This window comes from Nematostella vectensis, chromosome 9 (genome assembly GCF_932526225.1).
Source record: "Nematostella vectensis chromosome 9, jaNemVect1.1, whole genome shotgun sequence".
NCBI lineage: Eukaryota > Metazoa > Cnidaria > Anthozoa > Actiniaria > Edwardsiidae > Nematostella > Nematostella vectensis.
In genome coordinates, this window is record NC_064042.1 from 7,062,827 (window position 1) to 7,080,478 (window position 17,652).

Below are 17,652 nucleotides of genomic sequence, written 5' to 3' on the forward strand. Positions count from 1 at the left end.
GGTAACACCCTATGTTTAAGTACACTTTCAAGTAGAGTGAATTATGTTTTGTGTTTATATGACATGTTGGTTCCAAAGTACATCGTTTGTCGCGGGTTAGAAATATTCTTATGAAAAACATTTTCTCTGATCTTATAGCTGCGGCAAAGCAAACAACCTAGAAGACAGTGACAGTGACAGTGATCTTCTTAAATCAGTATTTGATAGTGGCTATGCAGACTCTGAAGCAGGACCTTCTTTTGAATTTGACAAGGCAGCTCTCGCGGACATACTAGGGACAAGTAGAGAAGACAACCAAAGTGAATTGATCGGCACATCTGAGGAGAGAAAAGCCATTTTCAAGGAACAGCTAGAACAGTTAGAGGAATCAAGCAGAATAGACAAGGAAAAAGATCGTCTGCGTCTAGAAGAAGAGCAGGAACTAACCAAGCAAGAAGAAATACGCCAAAAAAGAAGACGGCGAGTGCTTGATGAACCCGCCCCTGGGGATCAGTCGGTAGAGGTACGTATACGACATCCTCGCATGGGAGTCTTAAAGAGAAGGTTTCACGTAAGATCAAGTGTACAAGCCGTCTATGATTGGGCAGGGTCGGTTAGTGCAACGCCTTTGTACTTTCAGCTATGCAAGTATCCAAACACTGTTATTTATCCTTCCGATGAAATATCACAAGCATGCAATGAAATCCTTAATGTGGTTTCAAGAGGACAGCCCGTGCCTCTTTCGGTCGAAGAGGATTCTGTGACCATCAATGACGGGCAAAAGCTCTACATCGATATCGATATGGATGACACAATACCAGATGCTCTTCATATCGGGCTATCTGATACACCACCACAAATGCTGTTGGAAGACGACGAACCAATGACGGAAGAAGAAGCCATTGCCCTTACCCATTACAACGTCTTAAACAAAAAAAGACAAGAAGAATTGACCAAGTACCTCAAAACAAATATTGTGGAAATAGATAAAGATCACATTGTTGAAGAGATTCTGAAACTATACAAAGACACGTCGCTACTGCAAAACTACTTAGAAATTGAATGTGGACTGACTGCCACAGGCGATGGAGTGCTCAGAGAAATGCTCACGAGTTTTTGGGAGAAATTCCTGATGCGAAATGGCGAAGGAAGTAGAGAAATACCCCTTCCACTTGGCCCAAGCATTGCACGCGAAACGTATGAAATACTTGGAAGAATTTATCATCATGGATTTATGCTAACGGGAAGCTTTCCTGTTACAATTCCCAGGGCGTCTATCCATTACGCCCTGTTTGATTGCGTTAAGGATGAATGCCTTGAAGAGTCGTTCCTGAACACTCTCCCTGCCAAGCAACGCGAAACACTTTCCGCTGCTCTTTCCAGCAAATCAGCTGCATCATTCCCTGATAAAATTGTGTGCGATATTCTTGAAGATTATGGCAACATGAGATGGCCGTCCCAAGAGAACATATGTTCTATTGTCAAGGATGTTGCCGTACATGAGTTGGTTGCTAAGCCTGCAATGGCTTTGCAGCAGTTTCGAAGTGGAATGGGAGAGTTTTGGAAGGATGTGCCACCGCAGGAAATTGATGCAGTGTACAAGCTGTCTCAGCCAACCTCACGTAGAGTCAAGGCAGCCCTTAGAGGTAATCCTCTAACCAAGAAGGAAGAGTCTGTACTGAGATGGCTGAAGTTGTTCATTGATGAGTGTGGCGATAAGATGCTACGGAGGTTTCTGGTTTTTTGCACGGCATCAGATAGCCTTGCGCCCGATAAAACTATTCAAGTTCGCTTCGAGTCAATGCCAAGTGCAGCAATCAGACCGAAGGCGCAGACATGTTTCCGAATCCTGATCCTGCCAACCAATTTCTGTGGCTATGCAGCATTTCAGGCCAACATGGACATATACCTGACTTACAGAGACGCATGGGAAATGAAAGACTATTAAAGTTGAACGGAATTCATATATATTTGTTACAGTTCTGGATGATGCTTTTGAAGTAGAGTTTTTTGTTGTTGTTGGAAAGTCTGCCAGCAGGCCAAATGTGAACGACCACGTTCACATGACTTTGAAATAGCTTCGTCTATTACCTACGTCTATTGCATGACAGACAACAAGAGGATTTGTTATATATATTTGTTACAGTTATGAATGCCTCTGCCGTTCATTGAAATAGCTACGCACATGTCAAATAGCTACGTGTATTGTATGACTTAAAACAAAACAGTGGGTGTTACTGACAAAAGAGAAGCTTATGTGCGAGCTTTACATCGTTACTTTTTTTAATAAAAATTTCATACATCATATTGGTACCCGGTTATTTAACATTCTTGCCCCCCCCCTCCCCCAGACCCACACACACACATCTCTGATTTTTCCTTGAAAAACAATTTTCGCTTTTCTTCTAAGGTTTTCGAAATCCTCATGACATGCACGTCTTTAATTATGGTGGTGCAGCCCCCTTGACGCTGAACAACGGATTCCAGGGCTGTAGCGGAGAAGCACGTCAACGTAGTTTTTTGTAAAACCCCTTTTTTTTCACATATCGAGGAAAATAGGCATCTGCGCTCAAAAACAAGGAATACCCGAGGTGTATAACCTCGATTAAGATGACAATGACAAATTATCGAGCGGGTGAAAATAACTCATACAGTTTTGCAATGATAAAACGACATGTTGTGTAATAGCTGCGCCCCCTCCCCCCACCAAAAAAAAAATGTGTGCCACAGCACTTATGAAAACCCACTTTTCCTTAATAGTATCGAGAAATGCAAGGGTGTTTTTAGTACCATCTTACATTTCACGCTAAAAGGTAGGATTAAATATCATCCATCTTCATGACCTGTTCCTGTTTGTCTGACTGATATATCTAACGTTCCCTAAGATGTCGAGCGATGTTTGTCTAACGACAAGTTTGAGTGATCGTGTGGAAACCAATATCTTTCTCTATGACATCAATCTTTATTTGTCAATGATCCTTATCATGAAACACGCATTGCTTGGTTGTTTCTTCGTTACGTTATGTTCTTGTCTTCCTTAATACTGTGGAAACAGTGGGTGAAAAGCTTTCTTTACTGGCGAAAACAAGAAGAAACACACACCTCGAGTGGTGAATGATTGTGCATATTTTAATTTTAGTCCTCCAATCAAATCGTTCGCAAGACAATGGCGCTATTTTAAAAACAATCACTTTGGTTGCCAATGGGGCTTTAAGCATTGTGTGAACTAATTGCATTAACTAAATTTTCAGGGCCTTTTTTTGGGGGGGTTGTTTTGTTGTTTACTTTTACAGGCGATTTTTCACATTGCAATTTCAACAACTTTCTCTAATTCTGCCGGAGGTTAAAATAATTGGGCTGCTGGCTGTTGGATAGGTTTTTTTACCTTTTCTGTCCTAAACTGTGTATACATTTAAAGTTGTCTGTCCTTAACATTGTATACATTTTAAGCCCTTTGTACTTAAAGCCAATGGATCCGACTTCACTGTCACCATCACCATTGGTTTCTTGGGCTGAAATCGTATGCAAATGAGATGAGTTAACTTATAAATCTGCTTGAATCACAATGAATTCCAATCCATCCTACAACTAAAACAACTCAATTCTATTTTTAAAGGATAAAATAACAAGGGAAAGTTGTATTTTAAAATTATGAGAGTTTTGAGCATTCAAAACACAAACAAAACAGCATTGTAATGCAAGTCGGATCTTGGACTTCAACAGTGGTTTATATCACGAGTATGAAAGTTGTGGTTGTTGTCCTAAACAGGACTTATTTTTGCAGAAATTTTTGTTCAAGACAAAGTCTGGGTAACAGATCCTAGGTGGTACCCCTATACCCAAACAGGGGCTGCGTAATCCCCCCCCCCCCCCCCTCAAGGAGAATTTTCAAGTATGGTCTCAGCTCACATTATATTATAATACAGTGATTGTATATAATTTCAGGTTGTAACATTTCTTCGCGAAGAAATTCAAGCTGACGATTCTATAATCCAAAAATTTCTGTTGGAAAAGGTATGTTTACATTTTGTATAATAATGTGTAAAATTTTGATACAAAATATAATATATTCATATATATAGCCTATTTCAGAAATTCTGTCCCAACTATATAAGTATATTGAGTTTCAATAATATGGTGCACTACACCCTGCAGTTATATTATTTCTATCTTTGTGAACTTTCATTAACCATTTCTAGCCATCTTGACTTAGCCAAAGTTGTTACTTTGCACAGAAAAATCAATTCTAAGTTGGCCAGGAAACGCAGCCAGCCATACTTATTTTTAAAATTTGCTCCCAACAATTATAATATAAAATCTTGCCTTCAACAAAAGCTTTTAACCGCACTTGTTTGAATATCACTGTAAAAGATTATCATTGTGACTATTTCTAGCTATTTCCAGCTATAGTTTGTCTTGATTCTCTAGGTAATATTTATTAGAAACAACAACGTAGTTTACAAGGTCCGAGCTGTGTCAGCCATGCTTTTATGAGTGCCTCCTATTCTAAGTGACGTCACGTAAAACTACAAGAGACTGTCAATCAACTATCGTGACATAGTTTGTTGTTTTGTTGCAGCAGTAAAACCGTGTACTTTATCAGTCATAAAATTATTTTGACCATGTGGCTCAAAGCTTGTTCATTCATGAATTATTTGACAAATATCCATGGGTATTATTATTGGGTATCTTTTTTGTTAACAAGCAGCCGGCTGCCGGTGAAGTCGTCTGTTTTCATGTCTTTGCCGGCTCTTTTTTTCTGTATTTTCCTTTCATAATTTGGGGATGAAGGCTTTTTTTCGCCACCAAAATCTGGAAAGCCGGCAAAATCTAGCAGATTTAAAAAAGTTATTTTGAACCCTGGAATGTATAAAACTCCGTGCATTTTCGTAGATCCACCGCATGGATCCACTCCTTAGTTAAAATATCTTACATTTACATCAAAGTTTACTACTACTACATATGGATCGATTTCGTGAGACGCAAAACCGTCACAGTCAATGTGCGCACTTCATTACTTTTTGAACCTCTACAAGCCTGCCGAGTTGCCCACTTTAGAATTGCTAAATTTAAGAAGGAACTTACGTCTATGCCTACACATGAAGACATCTCGTTTTGAACTCATTGTCCCTGTCTCTACTTTTGCTTGGTGAACTACCTCTTTTACAAGGCATTCACCAAAGGACATTCTTCCCTTTTCCTCCAATTACATCTTCTATCATTCTCTCCCTGTTCATTGGCACTTCTTTTCAAAATGGTTTTATTGTGCATGTAAATTATTTGTTTTACATTTGGCATACAGCTAAAGCTAAGTTGCTGACAGTAGGGGCACATATCAACTAACTTAAGGAACTCTCCACCTATGTTAGTCCTGTCAAGTTGAGCACTGTTTTGGCCCCCGGTGAGAGCTTTTACCCAAATATATATTATTATTTATCTAATACAGCTGTTATCTGTGTAGATCAGCCCCTTTGTGGAAAATACAGCAATTGTTTCTATAGGCATTTAAGTTTATTTTAGCCCTTGGGGGAGGGGTGAAACATAATGTTTAAAAATGGCATATGTCTAATAGTTTTCCTTAACTTTAACTCTCTTTAATAACCTTATTTTTGTTTCAGGTTGATGACAAAACTGTTACATTGCTAAGCCACGAGGATCTTAAGACTTTAGGTATTGACTATCTTGGGGACAGATTATTAATCATTAACCATTTCAAAAACTCTGTTCGTGAAGAAAAATTAGAACGTGTGCGGTCCCTCTTAGATGCAAGCAAAAAAAGGAAGCAGAAAAGTACTAATAATGCCTCAACGAGTAAGAATGCTCCCACTCTGACGTACTACTTTGGATGGAAGCACTGGAATGAGTCTAGAAAGGAGTATATCCAGAAAAAGACAAATAATGGTGGGGGATCCAGAGAGTGCAAATTACCAAGGAATGCTTCCAAAGAAGAATGTATGTCGAAAGCGAAAGAGTTTTTCTTTCCTGAGGGTGAGAGTCCGGAAGGTCGTCAAGATCTTATGACTTTTAAGCTCACAGGAATTGAGAAGGAAATTGATGATGATTTCAAGTACGAAGACTACAAGAGAGACACGGGTCTTTCAAGGCCAAGGCTGTTCTTGTGCAGTCGTCGACGTATCAGGTGTGGCCTACAGTTTGAGAATAAATTAAAGCGGTGTTACAACCACAAATGCCATTTTTCATTCTTTTTAGATAATAATGATAATCTTTTGGGGTCGCGTGGTTCGATGGGTGCTCGGAATGCTTATTAGTTGTCAATCAAACAAAAAATGTTTATTACAGTGTCGTTTGACAAATGTCACAATTGTTCTATCATTCAAACCACCCCCGATTGACAGACTTTCCTAGCCAATTTAAATGAATGCGTTAGTGTCGACGTTGTAAGTGATTATTTATCATTGGCCATTGAAACGTTTACGGGACGTCGAAGCATTTGATTGGGTAACACCCTATGTTTAAGTACACTTTCAAGTAGAGTGAATTATGTTTTGTGTTTATATGACATGTTGGTTCCAAAGTACATCGTTTGTCGCGGGTTAGAAATATTCTTATGAAAAACATTTTCTCTGATCTTATAGCTGCGGCAAAGCAAACAACCTAGAAGACAGTGACAGTGACAGTGATCTTCTTAAATCAGTATTTGATAGTGGCTATGCAGACTCTGAAGCAGGACCTTCTTTTGAATTTGACAAGGCAGCTCTCGCGGACATACTAGGGACAAGTAGAGAAGACAACCAAAGTGAATTGATCGGCACATCTGAGGAGAGAAAAGCCATTTTCAAGGAACAGCTAGAACAGTTAGAGGAATCAAGCAGAATAGACAAGGAAAAAGATCGTCTGCGTCTAGAAGAAGAGCAGGAACTAACCAAGCAAGAAGAAATACGCCAAAAAAGAAGACGGCGAGTGCTTGATGAACCCGCCCCTGGGGATCAGTCGGTAGAGGTACGTATACGACATCCTCGCATGGGAGTCTTAAAGAGAAGGTTTCACGTAAGATCAAGTGTACAAGCCGTCTATGATTGGGCAGGGTCGGTTAGTGCAACGCCTTTGTACTTTCAGCTATGCAAGTATCCAAACACTGTTATTTATCCTTCCGATGAAATATCACAAGCATGCAATGAAATCCTTAATGTGGTTTCAAGAGGACAGCCCGTGCCTCTTTCGGTCGAAGAGGATTCTGTGACCATCAATGACGGGCAAAAGCTCTACATCGATATCGATATGGATGACACAATACCAGATGCTCTTCATATCGGGCTATCTGATACACCACCACAAATGCTGTTGGAAGACGACGAACCAATGACGGAAGAAGAAGCCATTGCCCTTACCCATTACAACGTCTTAAACAAAAAAAGACAAGAAGAATTGACCAAGTACCTCAAAACAAATATTGTGGAAATAGATAAAGATCACATTGTTGAAGAGATTCTGAAACTATACAAAGACACGTCGCTACTGCAAAACTACTTAGAAATTGAATGTGGACTGACTGCCACAGGCGATGGAGTGCTCAGAGAAATGCTCACGAGTTTTTGGGAGAAATTCCTGATGCGAAATGGCGAAGGAAGTAGAGAAATACCCCTTCCACTTGGCCCAAGCATTGCACGCGAAACGTATGAAATACTTGGAAGAATTTATCATCATGGATTTATGCTAACGGGAAGCTTTCCTGTTACAATTCCCAGGGCGTCTATCCATTACGCCCTGTTTGATTGCGTTAAGGATGAATGCCTTGAAGAGTCGTTCCTGAACACTCTCCCTGCCAAGCAACGCGAAACACTTTCCGCTGCTCTTTCCAGCAAATCAGCTGCATCATTCCCTGATAAAATTGTGTGCGATATTCTTGAAGATTATGGCAACATGAGATGGCCGTCCCAAGAGAACATATGTTCTATTGTCAAGGATGTTGCCGTACATGAGTTGGTTGCTAAGCCTGCAATGGCTTTGCAGCAGTTTCGAAGTGGAATGGGAGAGTTTTGGAAGGATGTGCCACCGCAGGAAATTGATGCAGTGTACAAGCTGTCTCAGCCAACCTCACGTAGAGTCAAGGCAGCCCTTAGAGGTAATCCTCTAACCAAGAAGGAAGAGTCTGTACTGAGATGGCTGAAGTTGTTCATTGATGAGTGTGGCGATAAGATGCTACGGAGGTTTCTGGTTTTTTGCACGGCATCAGATAGCCTTGCGCCCGATAAAACTATTCAAGTTCGCTTCGAGTCAATGCCAAGTGCAGCAATCAGACCGAAGGCGCAGACATGTTTCCGAATCCTGATCCTGCCAACCAATTTCTGTGGCTATGCAGCATTTCAGGCCAACATGGACATATACCTGACTTACAGAGACGCATGGGAAATGAAAGACTATTAAAGTTGAACGGAATTCATATATATTTGTTACAGTTCTGGATGAGGCTTTTGAAGTAGAGTTTTTTGTTGTTGTTGGAAAGTCTGCCAGCAGGCCAAATGTGAACGACCACGTTCACATGACTTTGAAATAGCTTCGTCTATTACCTACGTCTATTGCATGACAGACAACAAGAGGATTTGTTATATATATTTGTTACAGTTATGAATGCCTCTGCCGTTCATTGAAATAGCTACGCACATGTCAAATAGCTACGTGTATTGTATGACTTAAAACAAAACAGTGGGTGTTACTGACAAAAGAGAAGCTTATGTGCGAGCTTTACATCGTTACTTTTTTTAATAAAAATTTCATACATCATATTGGTACCCGGTTATTTAACATTCTTGCCCCCCCCCTCCCCCAGACCCACACACACACATCTCTGATTTTTCCTTGAAAAACAATTTTCGCTTTTCTTCTAAGGTTTTCGAAATCCTCATGACATGCACGTCTTTAATTATGGTGGTGCAGCCCCCTTGACGCTGAACAACGGATTCCAGGGCTGTAGCGGAGAAGCACGTCAACGTAGTTTTTTGTAAAACCCCTTTTTTTTCACATATCGAGGAAAATAGGCATCTGCGCTCAAAAACAAGGAATACCCGAGGTGTATAACCTCGATTAAGATGACAATGACAAATTATCGAGCGGGTGAAAATAACTCATACAGTTTTGCAATGATAAAACGACATGTTGTGTAATAGCTGCGCCCCCTCCCCCCACCAAAAAAAAAATGTGTGCCACAGCACTTATGAAAACCCACTTTTCCTTAATAGTATCGAGAAATGCAAGGGTGTTTTTAGTACCATCTTACATTTCACGCTAAAAGGTAGGATTAAATATCATCCATCTTCATGACCTGTTCCTGTTTGTCTGACTGATATATCTAACGTTCCCTAAGATGTCGAGCGATGTTTGTCTAACGACAAGTTTATAACGAAGCTTCCGTTAAATGTATAAGATTAACATACAAATCTTCAGCTTCCACGACATCATTCGGCATTTGTAAATTGTGCTCTTCCATGAGCATCTTGAACATATCAGAGAATTCCTCTGTGCACCCAAATGCGTTTGGCTTCTTGCACAACTTTTCTGCTAAAAAAGTGGCATCATCCAAGTCAATGCAACTTTTGTAATCTTGTGTTCCTAGAGAAAAAGAACGATTCAAACTGTCAGTAAAAATAACTATCGAAGTTGATTGGCGAACCACAAAGTGAAATTAGGAAAAGGTAAGTTATCGTGTAGACCGTATACGGTTTGTTACTTCACCTTGGAGTGATGGAAGATTGTACAATACATCCGGCCTTCCGGGTGGGGTTTCCTGATTGTGATAAGGTCTTATTCTGTGAGTGTTCCAATGCTTTACAACTTTGTCTAACTCATCTTGAATTAAACCCTGGTAACAGAACTTGAGGCTAGAGCTGATAAAAAAACCCATAGTCAACGATCCTCTACACATAGAAATAGAGGAATTAAATAAATGAATTCGACATAGATGAAGAAACATAAAATGATAACGAAATGGATGAATAAAATTAAAAGCGGAGTTAAACTCGTTTTTTTTTTCAGTCCTGTTAGGTCTATACAACTTGTTGGAAGCAACAGAGTCAGATTTAGTAGTTACACTCGAGAAGCAAGATAAAAAATGAAAATGCTTGCAATACAAAGGTCGAGGTTTGTAAAGTGCTCGATATGTATGGGAGAGGGATTGTACAGAGTAGGAGAACATAAATACTGGTAGAGCATTATTGAGTTCACTTATATAGGGTTCTGGTTTGTTCCAACATACAGTACTTACCACTGCACCAAGTCGTTATCATCAAAAAGGCCCCTATCCCTCAAGTCCTTGAAATAGGTTATCCAGAAATCTGAATTACTTTTTCTTAACTGAGACCACCAAGCTTCGATCCGCTGTAATAAAATGTATATATATATATATATATATATATATATATATATCGTATATATATATATATATATATATATATATATATATATATATATATATATATATATATACATTTTATTACATATATATATATATATATATACATTTTATTACATATATATATATATATATATATATAATTATATGCTTGTCAAGAAAATTACGAATTAACTATGCTTTTTAAAATACGTACCTGATTTGCAACCGATGTTCCGTACTGAAAATTGTTAACTGCTGCTTCGTCATTCAGACCAAAATGAAGGAATACTTGCATCACCTCAATGTTAACATTTTCTGTTCCATTATCAGCTCTAATGCGCCTCGGCACTCCTAACAAAGTGAAGTGATTTTAATAAGATAAGTTCTAATTTAGGAATATAAAGGGGCCTGATAAATAATTTCTAACTTTCCTTTAATCATTCTAATGCAACCAGCGAAGTAGTCGGCCACTATAGCGGGGTCGTTGTTAGATGATGCCACCCTCAGCCACATAATTCGTCTGGAGTACCTAATATGAAAATAATTTTTACGATTACTAGAGGCTGCTGTCATACAGTACGAACAAATTTTCCTCAATCACCCCTGGTTTTTGTCTGTAAACTCAAAACTGGTAGGTCCCGACCGATCCACACTGGACACACCGGACACTTTCGCTGTTTCTCCTAGCCTTGTTTCGCCCCATGACAGGTAAACCGGAATCCGGAATCCATGAAAAAATGAGACTTGGTATCCGGAATCAATGCTACTGTAATCCAAAATCCACACACTAGGATCCGGAATACAAGACTTAAGCTATGAAATCCGGAATACAAGAATCCTGGACAACAAAAATGGAATCCTGAATCCACGGGAAAAAACCCACATGGAATCCGCAATCCTAGGATTCGGTATCCAGAACCCTATTGGAGAACCTGTCATGGGGCGACTTGTTTCAACTTACCCGTCAATGCAACCATGGATGCAAAATCCAAACGGCTTCAGCTTATCGTACCCATCTATATGCCAACAGTAGTTCGGACCCTAAAATATTGAAAAAATATTTTGTAGTCTATTAACGTGTTCATATTATAGTGCTGGTTTATAAGAAAATTTTGAAAAGTCATTGCCGTTTGGGGCTCTGTCTATGGGCAGTTTTGACAGATTTCGCCGGCAACTCGATGCATTGCCGCATAGGACCCTTTCCGATGACTAGTCACTCTGTTTTATGTTGTTCTTCTGAAACACGAAAAGTCAATATCCTGAAATGTTGTGGAGCTTAGCAGTTTCAGGATCCCTGTTTTACAAGGTTTAATTATAGTGTATGATCTCGAATGATCGGAGATCGACCCGTTGTTATGATCGCGTTTCTATTTCGTACTTACTTGCGAGCGGTAGGTCCGTCTTAACAGTCTGTGAGATTTCCTGCGTTCTGTACCTTCTGGGTCAAGCGTTCTCAACGCAATCCGTACAGTTTCTCTGAAAGTGCATGGATAACATCTTTCAAATTTTGTTACTAATTTTAGTGCTTATTTTTACGGTGCGCAATTGCTGTACATACCTATTAATTTGTAGATGGTAATCATTTCGCAGTCTCTGGTGCATTTGTCTGTAACCAATGCAGTTTCCACTTCCGAATAGCTCATTCTGTATAGATAAATATATAATGTTATTAAACGAAGGATTCCATATTGCATTGTTCTTTGTACATGATCTCAGGTAGGTTTTAGCATTTGGATACGCAGACACATCTCAAAGGGTGCAAAATAGCTATTTTTAGATAAAAAAAAAAAACATCAAGGCCAAGCTTAGAGGCTATATTTTTTTAGTTTTTGCATCTCCTTACCTCTATCATGCCTATGACTGTTGCGAGGTCAGGTACCCCTTCCCTTCTCTTAAGGTTCATCTTACGTAGAAGTCGTTTCAAATGTCGGAGGCTTGTTAAAAAAAGTTTGCCAATCGCATTAGCAACTGTAGCAAAAGGCGTTCTTATAAATCACAATATTCACTATAACATTAAGAAGCATGAACTCACCTCAGGGTCTCGCCATGATGGACATACAATAGAGCTAACATTTCCTTGTATTCAAAACCTAAATGAAAGTACTTCTTAACAAGATCATTTCCTACCAACTGCTGTCAAGGAAAGCAATTTTCAGCACCTATACAATGCAAAATATTAAAGAAAAACAATTACAAGACAAAAAGATACGGGAAAGTCCCTGTTCATTAGCAAATGCTGGCAGATAATACGACATGGCAATGACTCTTCTAGGGAAGGCTCCAAATGATCCACGTGTTCGTACACATATCATATCTGACATCTTGCATCTGACATCTTGCATCTGACATCTTGCATCTGACATCGTGCATCTGACATCGTGCATCTGACATCTTGCATCTGACATCTTGCATCTGACATCTTGCATCTGACATCTTGCATCTTACATGTTATAATATCGTGCATCTTGCATCTGACATGGCCCCTATGGGCTTCCGTAGTCAACCCTTCTTGTGCACACTAGAAACAATTCTGCATTATTTTGGCCTAAAAGTGTGGTAAAGCAGAAGAAATGATCATGATTTTGAATGTAATATGCTGAGATTGCGTTGTTTCTATTATTTGGTGCCACTAAGTTACTTCGTGTATTCTAGCGGGGAATTATGTGTTCCTGTGCTTTGCACTTGTTCACCAGAAATTAATACTGTAGCCACCATCATTTCCAGAAAACCAACCCAACAACCCCTTTCCAAATACTCCAAAGCATTAAGCAGACATACTGTATGAGAAAAATTTGGTGACAGTTAACTTATATGATGTCTTCAGAAGAAAATCACCCCCATTCTCACCCCTGGATCTGTCGCTGTATGGGTGTGTTCATTAGAAATGAGGTATAGAGACATGAAAGCCCTAAAGAAAATATAGGACAACAGACAGAATCATTTTCGAACATTAAAAATTATATTTTTGATATTAAATCGGGCATCCCATTTTAGCCTGACAATGTTTTGAACATGACAAAATAATATAACTGAATGATCAATTGTCAATTACGCCCACATAAACTCTTTATTTTTGAACAGATAACAGGGGTTTGATGTATAAGCACTAAAGGTCTGATTCCTTTCCATGCAGAAGTCTTTAAATGTAGGCATCTATCTTTATACCAAGCCAGAGAGAATACGGCAGAAATTGCTTTGTTTTTTTGGCAGTATCTACTCAAACATTGCATCATGCACTGGATTTACGTAAAATAAGTTGCCATCTAGCATGGTATAAGATAGGTATACAATGATTTATTGTAGAATACTGCAGAAAATTCCACTTGTCATGTATCTCAAGAGCATACCCCTTATAAAAATATCCCAGATAAATAAGCTCCTACTCATGTGCTCACTAGGCCAGTCCCTTTCAATTCCATCGATTATCTTTATTCGCAACGGCTACTGTAGCACCCCAACCAAAACGAAAAGACAAGACAAAAAAGGTTTACCACAACTCTGCTTCTTGCTTGTTTTAGTCGGCTACCTTTCTTCTGCGACTTTGATGTATGCGAGTTACCTCAAACACGCTCTCAGGTACTGGACGTGAGATTCCATGATACGGCATGTCACTTGCGAAAATGTAAACAAAAACTAAATGGCGGGGTACACATGGGGTACCCACTAGGTATTCGCTTGTTCAAAGCATCAAGATAATGAAAAACTATTGTAGATTCTGTCGATGTATTTCCTTTTTTGCTGACAGCGTCCGGACCTAACGAAAATCCCAACTTTCTCAGATCGATCGGGCACACATGAGGGCGCGATTTTGAGTGACGTTGGCCGTAAATCTTGAAATAAATATTTTCTCGTCGCGATCGCACTGATCACAATAGATTCGCGGTATCTCTCAAAATTTTGGAAAACGCTCGACATCGTTTAGTGTGGCTATACCACAAAAGGTTTGGCATTTGTAAGCGATTTGAGCGTATTTATGGGTGACGAAGAAGACTCCATGATTTACTTACTGTAAAATATGTCCGACGTAAAATCCCTGGCGCCCGTTTCTCGAAACACCCGAGAATTCTCGGGCCCGAAAACTTTATTTTGCATTTTTGCTCAAAATTTCGCATGTTTTCCTGCTGGAGAACCGCTTTCGTGTTTTAGAAACATTTTGAACTTTCTCTTGGTTCGTATTCCAAATGATTACGCTCAATAGGGCTATTTTCGAAGTTCTGCTAAAGCCAAAAAGTTACCCGAGAAGTCTCGGGCGACTGCGAGGTCCCGAGAACTTTCTTAATATTTTAGCCATGTGAATTTCGGGCCCGAGAAGTTCGGGAAAGATCAAAATCTATAAAACCAAAAAGAGGATTATTCTTCACATGAATCTTTGTGGTAAAATACGATGTTTGACGATATTTCAACACATTTAGATACCATAAATTTTGAAGGAATAAGCCAGCTTTTCAAATTTAAGGAATAAAACGTTTTCGGAACCGAGAATTCTAGGGTGTTTCGAGAAACGGGCCCCTGCAATGCATCGAAAGCGTGAAACCATGGTGATAGCTTGGAGTCGAGGCTTGGAGTTGGGGTTTAGCTTGAAGTCGAGGCCTAACTTGGAGTCGAGGTATCATTATGCGATCGAAGAAAATAATAACAATCGCGAATTTTCAACTCGAGGATTCCTCCACAGGAATCCCGAGTAATGTGCCCTAGCGGTCTCTTCACAAAGAATCCATGGGCGGATCTAGCCCCCCCCCCCCCCCCTATTTTCAGTCATTTGGCTAAAAAATGAACAAGAAATATAAAAAAATATATGAATGACAATAAGTCTGCCCCCCCCCTTTCTTGAAACTTCTGGATCCGCCCCTGGAGCCTATGAAAGAAAAGTCCTCGTCGTGTTTTGCGCGGCCGAAGGAAGAAAGTGCTAGTTCCTCGAGCACGCACCATGCTTCTTTCGTTAGTTAAACTCGAGAAACAGCACGGCATTCTTGAGGGATGCAACACTTAAGTTTCATTTTCACTTGTCATTTCCAAACTTGCACACATTATACTTGCAAGTATAATGGGTTTTCTGAAAAAATGAGGCAACGATAGCATGGGTTGCTTAGCCATTGTAAGAGTCTTTCCTTTCTAATCCGTACACAATTTTTATGCTCACAATTTATTTAAACCAAAAAATGCATGGGACTAAATGGGCTTTATCTATTAGATAAATCCTGGAAAGATATACCACTTTGACTTGAAGCTTTGATTTTGGCTTTAAGTTCTAAATTGTTATTTTAGAGAATAAACAGGATATTGTTGCGAACTCACCAAATCCACAGCACCATTTTCCCTATGCCTTGGGCCATGCTACGGTGTCTGCTTTGTATGGTGGACCACCCTTCCCCCTTACTTTTCACCATATCCACCAAATCCACTATTTTCCACATAGCCCTATCCCTTGGCCATAGTACTTGCAGTGCTATGTATCTGCTAAGAATGGGGGACCACCCCTCCCCCTGACTATTCACCATATCCACCAAATCCATCATTTGCCATAGCCGTATGGCTTGACCATGATAGTTGCAGTGCTAAATATCTGCTTACCATCCCTCCCCCTAACTTTTCACCATATCCACCATTTGCCAGAGCCCTATGCTTTTGCCATGCTACTTGCATTGTTAAGTATCCGCTAAGTTTGGGAAACCACCCCTCCCCCTAACTTTTTATAACTTTTGCCATAGCTTTGTCCCTTAGATATTTGCAGTGCTAAATAACTGTTATGTATTGATTCATAGGATAAGACCCCTCCCCTTAAGGGTGTTGGGACATTTCTCGTTACTAAGGGATTCGGTTGTTAGGCACGCGCGCGATCATCCAGAAATTTCGCACTTTTAGGCGGGAAAATTATTTACGCGCGCGCGACATTCCTAGTTTTGAAAACAAACGAAACGAAACTGGCGAGAAAAACGTAATAATATAGTAAATACCGTAAAACAAAAAAAAAGGCGAGCATGATTTTTAACCTAGGGCACCTACTTAGCGACCTGAAGTGCTGATTTAAGCAAAAAAAAAAAGAGTTGTTTCAATGCATATTCCACTGTTAAAAAGCGATAATGATAATGCGATAATGATAACAAAATTCATTCACAACATTCGCATTTGTAACCAGGTTTTTCCGAAATAAAAACGGTTTGCGTTTCCAACTCTATAATCTTTGAGAAAAGTGGACGGATCGCGATTTTTTTGGCAAAGAATATTCACCTAGTTGCCGTCCACAAAACTATGTATCGGTTTTCCGATATTTTAAAAAATAAAGAAATTATTCAAAAAAGAGTGGAAAATAAAAAAATGTGCGAAAATTTTATTCTTTGGCAGAATCCAAAACGCATACGTAACTTTGTAGGTTCTCTCACAAATAGTATTATAAAACTACATTTATCATTGCAGATACTTCAACAGCAAATATTATAGAATTTATTTGTTGTGACGTCATGCGATGACGTCACCACCTGATGACGTCATCAAAATTTAAACATTGATAAACAATGACGCCATACCTAAATTCATAATATTTCACAAATATTTGGCGGATTAATAGCGTTTCAAAGTTTCCTTAGCAACGGCCCTCAGAGAAATGTCCCAACACCCTTAAGTCCAATGCTACAGTGCTGTCAGATACTTGCAGTGATAGATAAACTGTAATGTATTGATTTATTGGTCCATATAGGACCATTTGGCCATTTTCCACTAGCGCTTGACAAATGGCCATTCATTTGGACAAATGGCCAATGTGAGACAGTGTTGGACAGTATTGAATGCTGTTGCAGGTCTCGTACTGCCATCTGTTTTAGTTGTCGCACTGCATGGCTTGATTGCGGGGATGGACGTCTTTCCCATCCGTGAAGATTGCGTAGTGAGGATTTTGGTCTGAATGCGGACAGTGTCCGCGACAAGCTTGCGCAGATTGTTTCCATGTCGCCAAAGGGGGGGTGGGTGGGTGGAAAATTATTGACACTTACCGACTTGCGTATCTGGTTTAGAAGTCCACGAATCTGGGTTTGGATGGCGAGATGAGTCCAGATCTCGTGTGGGTATGCAGGCAATGTTATTTGCATAACCTATCGATATTTTGTAACAGTTGGACCGCACATACCAACAATTTGCGGCATTCCTGCTAATGAGAATATTATTCAATTATAGAAGTCTTGGAAAAGGGGATAAAAACAAGAACCTACTTCCATTTATTCTCGATGAAAGAGTGACTTTAAGCACCCTAAATTATCTGTCAGTGATGGGATGACCTTATTTATCAAAGTTTTCATTGCGGGAATCTTTCAGGTCTTACTGATGCTACAGTA

At 39.5% G+C, this 17,652-nt stretch overlaps 3 protein-coding genes across 18 annotated transcripts in view; 2 read left to right on the forward strand and 1 right to left on the reverse strand.

Annotated features, from left to right (window-relative positions):
• LOC116601884 overlaps positions 1 to 2,284 on the forward strand; it is a 57,776-nt gene extending 55,492 nt beyond the window's left edge. For all 11 annotated transcript variants that reach the window (XM_048732238.1, XM_048732241.1, XM_048732242.1 and 8 more), the window contains one exon: positions 139 to 2,284. In XM_048732238.1, coding sequence (XP_048588195.1) covers positions 139 to 1,927 — 1,789 coding nt within the window. In that variant the 3' untranslated portion in view covers positions 1,928 to 2,284. The remainder of the gene's footprint in view (positions 1 to 138) is intronic.
• Positions 2,100 to 13,935, reverse strand: LOC116615414. 5 transcript variants are annotated; one of them, XM_048732249.1, is made up of 13 exons: positions 13,819 to 13,935; positions 12,537 to 12,872; positions 12,360 to 12,450; positions 12,171 to 12,261; positions 11,886 to 11,971; positions 11,710 to 11,809; positions 11,289 to 11,368; positions 10,759 to 10,856; positions 10,542 to 10,678; positions 10,199 to 10,311; positions 9,670 to 9,821; positions 9,314 to 9,546; positions 2,100 to 2,876 (listed from the first exon to the last, which is right to left on the reverse strand). In XM_048732249.1, the coding sequence occupies exons 2-12, from the start codon at positions 12,751 to 12,753 to the stop codon at positions 9,332 to 9,334; spliced, it is 1,380 nt and encodes a 459-aa protein (XP_048588206.1). In that variant the 5' UTR covers positions 12,754 to 12,872; positions 13,819 to 13,935; the 3' UTR covers positions 2,100 to 2,876; positions 9,314 to 9,331. The 5 variants fall into 5 exon arrangements, with proteins under 5 accessions (XP_048588206.1, XP_048588205.1, XP_048588207.1 ...); XM_048732248.1 differs by having other exon boundaries at positions 2,100 to 2,849; positions 9,287 to 9,546; positions 13,819 to 13,933; XM_048732250.1 differs by lacking the exons at positions 2,100 to 2,876; positions 13,819 to 13,935 and having other exon boundaries at positions 8,537 to 9,546; positions 11,710 to 11,803; positions 12,537 to 12,747.
• On the forward strand, positions 2,876 to 8,721 carry LOC125572179. 2 transcript variants are annotated; one of them, XM_048732245.1, is made up of 3 exons: positions 2,876 to 3,993; positions 5,598 to 6,118; positions 6,576 to 8,721. In XM_048732245.1, the coding sequence occupies exons 2-3, from the start codon at positions 5,934 to 5,936 to the stop codon at positions 8,362 to 8,364; spliced, it is 1,974 nt and encodes a 657-aa protein (XP_048588202.1). In that variant the 5' UTR covers positions 2,876 to 3,993; positions 5,598 to 5,933; the 3' UTR covers positions 8,365 to 8,721. The 2 variants fall into 2 exon arrangements, with proteins under 2 accessions (XP_048588202.1, XP_048588203.1); XM_048732246.1 differs by lacking the exon at positions 2,876 to 3,993 and having other exon boundaries at positions 4,046 to 6,118.
• Positions 13,936 to 17,652: the final 3,717 nt, after the last annotated feature.

Excerpts from the sequence above, each read along its gene's own strand:
- LOC125572179 (XM_048732245.1), top strand. The coding sequence starts at position 5,934 with ATGTCGAAAGCGAAAGAGTTTTTCTTTCCTGAGGGTGAGAGTCCGGAA. Across the intron at positions 6,119-6,575 it reads TGCAGTCGTCGACGTATCAG|CTGCGGCAAAGCAAACAACC; the intron begins GTGTGGCCTACA and ends CTGATCTTATAG.
- LOC116615414 (XM_048732249.1), bottom strand. The coding sequence starts at position 12,753 with ATGCAAGATGTCAGATGCAAGATGTCAGATGCAAGATGTCAGATGCAC. Across the intron at positions 11,369-11,709 it reads GACGGACCTACCGCTCGCAA|GGTCCGAACTACTGTTGGCA; the intron begins GTAAGTACGAAA and ends TCAATATTTTAG. Across the intron at positions 9,822-10,198 it reads GATAACGACTTGGTGCAGTG|CTCTAGCCTCAAGTTCTGTT; the intron begins GTAAGTACTGTA and ends TTTTTTTATCAG.